This window comes from Dinoponera quadriceps, unplaced genomic scaffold (genome assembly GCF_001313825.1).
Source record: "Dinoponera quadriceps isolate SergipeBrazil2010 unplaced genomic scaffold, ASM131382v1 scaffold1339, whole genome shotgun sequence".
Lineage (NCBI taxonomy): Eukaryota > Metazoa > Arthropoda > Insecta > Hymenoptera > Formicidae > Dinoponera > Dinoponera quadriceps.
The window spans coordinates 542,653-552,954 of record NW_014555521.1 but is presented as its reverse complement, the minus strand read 5'-3'; the positions used below and the strand labels follow the sequence as shown (position 1 = coordinate 552,954).

Here is a 10,302-nt window from a genome sequence, read left to right as displayed (position 1 = left end):
TATTATGTTCTTCAATATTAAAATCATAGTGTAGAAACATTATTTTCAATGTTTCGGTCAAAATCTTCTTCTTTTAACTATTTAGTGACTTCTTTGTCCATTTGTCCGAGTAAACGTTATTATTATTTTTTACTATTATTGTTATTATTATTCATTATTAATACTATTAAAACTAATTCAATTGGTTCAATTAATTAAATTACTCGTAACATTACAAAGCAATACATTATCTCTGAAATATTTTATTCATATTCCAATACGATTTGTAACATCCTAAGTAGCAAGGTAATGTCGAATAACGTCTTAATGACGTCTCTAACGTCAATAAGACATCATTACAATATCATTTGACGTCACCTTGCTACTTGAGATGTAATATGTTGCAATAATGTAATTTTAGTACTTCAATGTTGTTTACAGACATATAATATTTCTACAATATTTTACTGTGATGTATAATATTCCCATGCGATATCATTGCTAAATTTTTGTGATGTTATATGGGGTATAATCTGCGCAATTACATTGCACTATTCCCCGTCATGGTGTTATTCGTCTTGGTCACGATCAATTCTTGACGTGCGTCCAAGATGACATAATTTATCTTTCGCTTCTTTATGATACGCGACCAGCCGCAATCCGTTGAATTCTTGAACGCATTGAAGTATCGGACAAGAGAATTTCGTCACTGCTTTTAATAGTGAGGAAATATAAATTGTTCAGCAATATATTTACATAAATTATGTAAATATTTGCTATCCTAATAGGAATATTTTTAAAATATTAAATTATAAAGCATACGTTATATAAAATTATATAAAACATGTTACGTGTGAAATAACATAGTGTGTTATGACATAGTTTGTTATAAAATATATTACAGATTATATTACAAAATAAATGATCAAATATTAAGAATTTCTGCAATTTTTTCTACAGAAACGTACAGTAAAATCGCTATTTCAAATATGTCGATGTCTTTATTGCTCACTGAGTTCTCTTTAAAAAAACCGCGTTATCGGGGTCACGGAAGATCATACGCGTATTGGTCCGCGTCTCCTCGATGAACGGGTTCGACTTCGAAGTCGATTTGTCGTAAATGAACCTTTTCCCTCAGCGTGAACTCAGAAGTATACGTTTTTAAATGTTTTCCAGTTCGGAAAACTTCACTCCTCACGAGTTTACGCCGTATGAGAGGATCCACACACGAGCGACCTTCCGATATCAGTCTCATATGAATAAATCGATTCGTGCGATCAAAAATTCAGCTCGACGATCTCGATCGAGCTTGTAATCGATTTCGGGAGCAATCTCGAAGAAGTTTTCCAGGGCTCCCTCTGCGGGAGTGACGAGCTCTCGGAATTCCGTCGCACAGTCAGAAACACGCGAGCAAAGTTCAAGCGGTCCATTCGTTATCTGATCTCCCTTACGAGGTCGACGCATTGCGTGCCGCTCCTATCAAGTCACGTTCGAATTTTTGGATTAGTCATCGGACCGGAGTAAATACTGCTGCCTGCCGGATCTTCAGTTTATTCGAAGTTGAAACACGTGTGTAGGTCGGATCAGCAGCTATCTCGGGAGCCGCCGTAGCAGGTGAACAAATTGTTTATATTCTTGTTCGTTTGAGATCACGTGTACATCTTTTTTTTTCCCCCTCTGGAAAACGCGCTCAGTCTCGTGCTCTTCCCGCTGCGAAATTTCAAAAAAAGAAAAAAAAGGAATTCACGAACCTCGAGAAGAACAAGTGTCACGAACTTTAAATTCGATCGTTAGAAAATTCGGTAGATCGCCGCAAATGCCGTGGTGACGAACGAGTTCGGGAACTCGTGGAAACCCGGCAAGTATCGTAATATTGCAAATATTTTCAAACGCTATGAGAAATCCTGATTGAGTCATTGAGGGTGCGTTATTAGACGCGTTAACGTCGTGGTGAAATCGACTGTTGGCGCGGATAATGGTGAAATTTGGTGATCTCATCTTCAGAGCATGCTCAGCCGAGTCGTTCGTTCCTCCTGAATTAATTCGCGAACCTGTGATCAACGGAGAATTGATCACGACTGGGAGCACGAACGGTGAAAGGCGCGCACGTGGCGTCAATTTGCCGCGCGATTCCGCGATGTTTGAATAATTATGGAACGACACGATGCATCGTCACGTACCCTTACAGAAATTTATCACTGTTAGATTAGTGATTAATTACTCACATTGAATATTTAAAATATTGTTGTCAGTAATTCATAATGTTACAATTATAAAGTGATCCCAAATATTTTTCTACTTACGGTACTTATACAAATATTTCAGTACTTTCAGTACTTACGGTTGCATTGATTAAATATTACCTTAATCATTAATATGAATATTAAACACTAATGCTCAATAACGCAGTAGTGATAAAATATAATATACTTATAGAAATTTAATAACAAGAATTACTAAATTTGCAGTGATTAAATGTTAAAAAGCAATGATTGTATAGCATACATTAAACACGCGATGATCAAATGTTTCGGTAGCGTAAAATCTAGAATGTTTGATTCTTCGTTAAACGACCCGATACTATCATACATCTCTTTTTTTTCTTATTTTTATTTTATTATTAATTTCAATAAAAAACACAACCTTTATATATATATAATTTGAAATATATTGATCAATGATTAAGTATTGGCCAAATAATAACTGAAATACTGCCAGCATTTAATCACTGTAAATTCCTTAGTAATTTGCAGTATTAAATTTCTGTAAAGTCACTCACTCTGTGTATATATGTACGCGCTTGATACAATGTCACATACAAAGTCGGATTTTGCAATCAGACTTTTAACAATTTATAATACATGAAAACATGGACTCATGCTGCACTCCAAATTGAACATTCGCAGTATTTGCAGTATGAGTAAATGTGCCGTATGGACAAATATCCATTAATTTTACGAGATTTAAAATAAATAATTATAAATAACTGACCAAATTACTTAATTACGTAAAAGTAACGGATAACCGAAATAACGGCTAGTAAAAAAGCAATTATTTTGATTACTTCTAGCTCGCAGCGCGGTAAATTTTTGCGACGACCATAATGTGTTCTTGCGTTAACTTCTGCCAGTGGAAATGAATGTATTTGTATAGCAAATACAGCGGCGAAATCATTTCTGCTGTTATCATCCAAAATAACGCAATATCTCACGATAACTCGTATTCCACATGACGATTTGAAGTTCGATACAAAAGAAGTTAATGGCGCGCGTGCGAGATAAATTTTATCGAGAAACCGTTTGATGCCGCCAAGGTTATTTGACGTAAGTCAAATGCAATAAAACACCATAGAAAACATCTGGGAATACGTTTATCTAAGGAAAAACCGTTATTTGATCTACGATAACGGCATATCATACAAAAATGTGAATACCAAAGGAAATTCTTCATCTCTTATTTGAATTTCGAAATATTTATACACAGTGCTTTGCCCGTGTCAATACACGTCTCGTATTTGTTTATTACCTTCCCGACGAGGAAGGGCAGGGAAATTTTTTGCATTTCACGACGATTCTATGAAGAATTAATCTAGTAAACACCAAAGTATCAGTAATATAACATCGATGATTAATGTCCGACACAATAACTCGACACAATAACCCGAGGACGAGTGATTTACATATGATTGTATATAATAATATAAAATCATATATGAATTTTGCCCACATGATTACATACATGATTACATATATGATCATGTATGTCTATAGGAAAAAAAAATGATGTTATTTAATTAAACGTCAATAACATATGCTGTCAGAAGCACAAATAACCAAGTGCATTAACGTCAATTGTGTTTACGTACAATTTGTAAAAGATAGATTTTTTCGTCGTGGATAAATCTGGGGATAAGTGAATTATATATGGGCATCTCATATACGATCTTTTTTTCCCGGAAATGTATATACACACGTCATACAACATATGCATTATTATGCCGGACGTCATCGACGATATGTTTACTGACATTTATTACGTGTTATTTATCGGATGAATTATTCGTAAAGTCGTTACGAAAAAAAAAAAAAGCCCAACAAGTTTTTCCGCTCCTTATCCGCGGAGAGACCGTGATGTATCAACATCTCGTCGAAATATTTGCGTATATATTATAGATATACGCACATATGATACATTTATCTTATCTTTTATGTCATGGTACTTTATAATGAGCGCCGATTTACCACTTTCATCCGTCTTCTAACACGGGTGTAAAAGACGGAAAACGAGTTATCTTGCGGTTGTCTGCGAGATAGTTTTTCAAGTGTAGACGCGTTCTCCGAATGATAATGCACGCTCTCTTGCGCCATGCGTGCAACGTTCGCTCTGATTTTGCTCTCGTGCTTTTCTAGCTACCTCAACGAAACGCAAGCAGACGCAACGAAACAGCATGAACGCTATACGACCAGGCTGGTTCAGCGAAGTGGACGATCTCTGGCCCGGGGTCTCGCTGTCGCTGCAAGTGGAGGAGGTGCTGCATCAGGAGTCGTCCGGCATGCAAGAGATATTGGTCGTAAAAACGTGAGTGTTCCACGAGTGAATTTTGTTATCGAGCAGTTCGATTAGGAAAGAAAGGGGTCCAGATTTAGAGCGCAAAATTACATAACGCAATGCGCGCGAGCGAGCAGATCTGTATCGAGAGATATTGATATGTTTATAGAAAATCGCACGGACGCGCTCTTATACTTGACAGTATCATCCAATGTACAGACAAGGACGAATTCTCCTACCACGAGATGCTGTCGTTTCTGCCGCTCTGCAGTCACTCCGAACCTACGAATGTCAGTCATTTACGTAATAATGACAACCCTATCAGCGCGTAATATTATTTAATATCAAGTAATATTTCTGGAATATTAATTGATGGTTACACATCCGCTTTCAATAACATTTTAGTCATTTAAAGAGCAGCGAAATTTCCTTGGATTTTTGATGATAAATAGCTCCATTAATATTCCGATCTAATTGACGTTGTATTTCTTACGCATCTGATCTTATCATGTTTCCTTTCATATTTAAGCTTATCTAATATGTATATCCATTTTATGTAAATTGCACGATGTATTGTTAGCATATTCGCAGCCGTTGATAATATAATGCGTCGCAGTATTCATCGTAATACATTTCGTTGGTATTGTATTGGTTCAATAATTAGTTAATTGGCTATTATTAAGCTAATGTAATATCAATGAAATATGCTAGTAGGAACTATTTTTTTTTTTCGACGCTAAAGTGTCAAGAGACATTGACATGCTGCGATTTTGCGAATTATTAGCCAAAAGTGCTGCTTGATCGTTAATTATTATTTATTGCCATTTCAAATAATAAGTGATGCAAATTCTATCCCTGTTTTAATCGTAAACTCTTGCAGATTCTAACTTTAGAATCGCGTCGAAACCACCCATCGCATTAATATTGAACATGTATCGGGCATTAATGCTTTACTCAGTGAACGGATTTCGTGAGAATACTTTTATAGAAAAAAAATAGATCATTTATAACTTTTACCTCATAACAGGTCCTGATAATCGGCGGTGGCGACGGTGGGATGGTGCGAGAAGTTTTAAAACACCCCGATGTCGAACGTGTGACTCTGGTAGAGATCGACGAACGAGTTATCGAAGTGTCTAAAAAATATTTGCCCCACCTGAGTTCGAGTCTACAAGACCCCAAAGTGAGCATTGTAATTGAAGACGGTTTCGAATTTTTGGAACGACACGTCGGGGAATTCGACGTCATTATTACAGACAGTTCCGATCCTAAAGGCAAGTAATCAATAATCAACAATCTGTAACATTTATATGGAAAACTGATATTATAATCTCTTTCTCCTTCACATACATATATTTATGCACACACGTACATACGAAGAGAACATCATAGCTTTTTTTCGCATTAAATTTTGTTAAAACTTCAATTTCTAAAGCATACATGAAAGTAGCACATATGAAACAGAATGATAAATTAATCCAAAATGTCGAGATATTTCTCGGTTACAAAATTCTATATTCGGCACATTCTATATGCTATATTCTAATACAGTAATCTTTACTATAAAATCCTCTCCGTGTATAAGCAGTAATGCGCTATTTTCCAAAGAAAATTGTGCATGTCGCAGATAGTAGATCATTTTAGCGTTCTCCTCAGGTCCCGCTCTGTGTCTCTTTGAGAAGCCGTATTACGAATTACTGGCGGCTGCGTTGAAACCTGGCGGAATCATTGCTAGTCAAGCGACCACAGTTTGGGACTGTTTGCCGCAAGTGGAGAGGACATACAAACACTGCAAAGCTGTGTTCCCCGTCACGGCATACGCGGTTACGTCAGTACCGACATATCCCTCAGGCCAAATCGGTTTTCTCATGGGAGCACTGGACAGCGTTAGTATTGGTCTTCGTGTGTGTCTGATACATAATTCGATCTTCAAGTTTACATCTTTGTTGAATTACATTACTGATGCAATTACACTTTCGTTCACGGAAATCGGGAAATTGCGCCCGTACTTTCACGCACCGTTTATGTGTGATCGCGATTTTAACGGAAACGCGGCTTTCTTCTTTCAGCAAACAAATCTTTCACAACCGGTCAGGGTGTTCAGCGAGGAAGATCTCGACCGCATGGAGTTGAAATATTATAACGACAAGGTACACCGAGCAGCTTTCGTTTTACCGAGATTTGTGGAGAAAGCTCTCGCAACACACACACCATCATCAAGCACTGGTGACGATCTAGTCCACCATAACTAATCACAATCAAGTATTCAATCAAGCTAACTATGACTAAGCGCTTAACATTTATTTTATACATACTTATACATGCGTATATATGTACAGGTTGAGCCATTTAAAGTGCTGCAAGCTGTTTTTTCTGAAAGTACGCATTATAGCCAAAAATGTTCCAAATAAAAGTTGATTGGTTCAAAAGGGAAAAAATAAGGATATTAGTTTGACTTTGGATGGACATACTAAGATCACACTAAGGCCATCATAAATTTTTTAAATAGAATCATATATACATGTATGATTTTCTTTCATATATATCGATTCTCCTATTCATTTTTTATATGAACATAGAAGATTTTTTTGATGTAGAATGACGGATGGAATCGATTGCTGTAAACAAATAAATTAGAGAAACATAAAAAGAAGTAAAATAAAAATGTTCAAACAATTTTACAAGTATATATAACGTATATATAACGTATACAAGTATAATAAACAAGTGTTCTTGATATGTTCATTCAAGGTCAAACTGGTATCTCTATCTTTTTTCCATTCGAATCAAACAACTTTTACCTAAAATATTTTCTGCTATGATTCTGCATACATTCAGAGAAAACAGCTTGTAACACTTTAAATGGCCCACCCTGTGTGTATATATATATATATATATATATGTATATGGATGTGTGTGTATATATATATCATTTCTGTCTCTAATCTATATCGTAATATCATTGACTGTTATGGTAAATTCCATAATTGTTCTTATTAATAATATGTGCAGAACCGCAATCTCATGACGCAAAGAAAGATGAAATGTACGCTTAAAAATGAAATCTTTCACAAGAAAAAGCACTGATCACCATAACTGACCATAATTAAATATTGATTACCATAATTAAACGCTTAGTATATACTATATACAGGGTATCCCAAACTAATCTCAATTCCCATGGTGTGCAAGTAGAATCGGTGAGACTGAGCAAAAAAGTCATGTATCATTTTGCAAAATTCGCAATAGTTAGTGCGGAATTCATTATTTTGTCTGAGTTAATAAACGCACGAGAAAGGCTAGATCGGACATTGCGTTAAAAAAATGGCTTCCTTCTGAAGATGCGTTCATTAGCTCCGACAAAATAATTAATTCCGCACTAACTATTGCAAATATTGCAAAATGGGACACGACTTTTTTGCTCAGTCTTACCCGTTCTACCACAGGAACACCACAGGAATCGAGATTAGTTTGGGACACCTTGTATATTTTACTTGTCATTTTTATGTCTCGAACATATATCATAATACAACAGACTGATATGATAAATTTTCTGTGTACATGTGTAATTATCGCTATAAGAAATGTGCATGCAAATCTGTAATCTCATAATAAAAATAAAGATAATCAGTGCATCATATATACGTGCTCGTTCAGAATTAAATACCTATCGCGAAGAAAATGTGTGAAAAATTCATTTGCGTTGTGTAATTTGTTTTTCCTCCTAACATTGCGCAAAGTTTTCAAAGTAAAGTATCTTGTCGCACAATAAGCAGAGCGTATACGTTTCACCATCTATTCACACATATAGGATATACATACACACCATCCAAATGTTAGAAACTCTTTATTATCTGGTTACGTGTCGATAAGAGTATAAACATTTGGATTGACAATACAATAGTGATGGCGATAAAAATCGATTAATAATACAAGTAATAATAATAATAATAATAATAATAATAACAATATATCTTTAATAATAATCAAGATTAATAATAAGTCAAAAGAGTGGCGCAACGACCGTCCGTGGCTCATAACATTCCGTGAAAAATAGATCTGCATGGCGCTTAAGACACATAAACATATAGACAATTATTCAGATCAACTAGTAAAAATATTATCTATGTGTGTATGATATAAATCGTTAAAACAATGCGGAAAACGTTATTACATCTGTAAATATCGCTATGCTATCTTTTGTATATTATATTGTATAATATATATGTATATATAATCTATATATATATGTATATATATATCGTATATATATATATATCGTATATATATATATATATATATATATCGTTATCTTTCGCGAAATATTTGTCATGGCACGCTCCTTCGAAGACAAACGAAGATCCGCGCAAACCGACCGCGATACTTGCCAGTTTTTCCTCATTTTCTCTCGCGAAAAATTCAAGAGGCAATTTCGTGAATGACCTCTACAATACAAGCGCAGAATTTTAAGGAAAGATCAGCGATCAATGGATAAAATTAATATTCTCGCTAGCACGATTTATTCGACAAATTCTCCCCACACACCATTGCAATCGATTTTATCTAGTTGCGAGCAACTTTTTTCGTTTATACGGACACAGCGAAAGAAAAATAATCGGACGTACTTGATATTGGTGGCGAACGCGTTGAAGAGAATCGAGGATTTAAAGTAAAGGTGAGCTCGAAGTGGAGAAACGCATGTGTGCTAGCGAACGTGTTAACACATTGCGGACCAGACATTTTTATTGTTAACCGTACCCAGTAGCTGGGTATGTTCCTCTAACGACGCAATATGAAATACGAGATATCTCGTCATCCGGCCCCTAACGACGAAATAGTAAAGACGAGATATCTCGTCATCCGTCCGCAATGTGTTAATCCTCGGAGGAAAAAAGACCGGCCGATCGGTTCGCCGCGGAGCGTCGGTTTGCGTGAAACTGCCGACAAAATCGCGACTGGACGATCGCTCTTTTTGAAAAAAAAAAAAAAAAAAAAACAAGATGCACGCGCACGGCAGGACGTGTGTCGCTTCGAAAGGAAAAGGCCGTTCGCGCGTCCGCGATCGTCCATGCGCGGCGCACGCGTCGATCCTGTGTTAAAAAGCGTCTGATTTCCTTCGTACTTTCTTCCCTTTTTTTGGTAAACGATTAGAAAATCCTTATAGAAACACTACGTGAGCGCGTTAGAAAAAGAGAAAGCGGCAGCTCATCGGAGTTAGGCACTTCACCTCACGTTCCACGAGGCGCCCCGTGGCGTCGCAGGGAGCTCTGCCCCGCGCGTCATCTAACAATGGTAGTACAGCCTACAGCTACTCGCGAGAGAGACTAAACGGTATAGTGATTGCACTGAATCGATCGATTCGCAGGAGCCTCAACTAGGCCGGTCGCTTACTTTAATAAATGGGCTTACTTTGATAAATTTGTCGAAAATACGAGCCACCGCCTGCGACAGAGGTCGACGATACGGTATTGCGGATCGCGCGACAAGGAATATAAGAAACGAAAGAGACGAATCGAATAAAAGGAGGGGGAGGGAGGGGACAAGGGGAAGGGACAGGAGAGACGTGAGTACAGACGCGGTCGAGGTGGTGCGTGAAGAGTGACGAGGAGCGAAGGAAATGTAAATATCGGTTTTATAACACTTCCAATGTCTTCCGATTCCCACACGCATATACTTATGGTGCGCATGCAGATTTTATACATAAGTATATAGAGAATCCCCGGAATAAATATAGAGACGCGATAAAGTATCGGCTGGAGAAGAAAGGAGGGGGGG

At 36.8% G+C, this 10,302-nt stretch overlaps 1 protein-coding gene across 4 annotated transcripts; it reads left to right on the top strand.

Annotated features, from left to right (window-relative positions):
- The first annotated feature begins 1,407 nt into the window (after window positions 1-1,407).
- On the top strand, window positions 1,408-9,505 carry LOC106744548 (spermidine synthase). 4 transcript variants are annotated; one of them, XM_014619430.1, is made up of 6 exons: window positions 1,408-1,593; window positions 4,389-4,557; window positions 4,697-4,817; window positions 5,555-5,801; window positions 6,184-6,413; window positions 6,597-9,505. In XM_014619430.1, the coding sequence occupies exons 2-6, from the start codon at window positions 4,427-4,429 to the stop codon at window positions 6,777-6,779; spliced, it is 912 nt and encodes a 303-aa protein (XP_014474916.1). In that variant the 5' UTR covers window positions 1,408-1,593; window positions 4,389-4,426; the 3' UTR covers window positions 6,780-9,505. The 4 variants fall into 4 exon arrangements, with proteins under 4 accessions (XP_014474916.1, XP_014474912.1, XP_014474915.1 ...); XM_014619426.1 differs by having other exon boundaries at window positions 1,414-1,593; window positions 6,184-9,505; XM_014619427.1 differs by lacking the exon at window positions 1,408-1,593 and having other exon boundaries at window positions 4,345-4,557; window positions 6,184-9,505.
- The last annotated feature ends 797 nt before the right edge of the window (window positions 9,506-10,302 follow it).

Excerpts from the sequence above, each read along its gene's own strand:
- LOC106744548 (XM_014619426.1), top strand. The coding sequence starts at position 4,427 with ATGAACGCTATACGACCAGGCTGGTTCAGCGAAGTGGACGATCTCTGG. Across the intron at positions 4,818-5,554 it reads GTCACTCCGAACCTACGAAT|GTCCTGATAATCGGCGGTGG; the intron begins GTCAGTCATTTA and ends ACCTCATAACAG. Across the intron at positions 5,802-6,183 it reads AGACAGTTCCGATCCTAAAG|GTCCCGCTCTGTGTCTCTTT; the intron begins GCAAGTAATCAA and ends CGTTCTCCTCAG.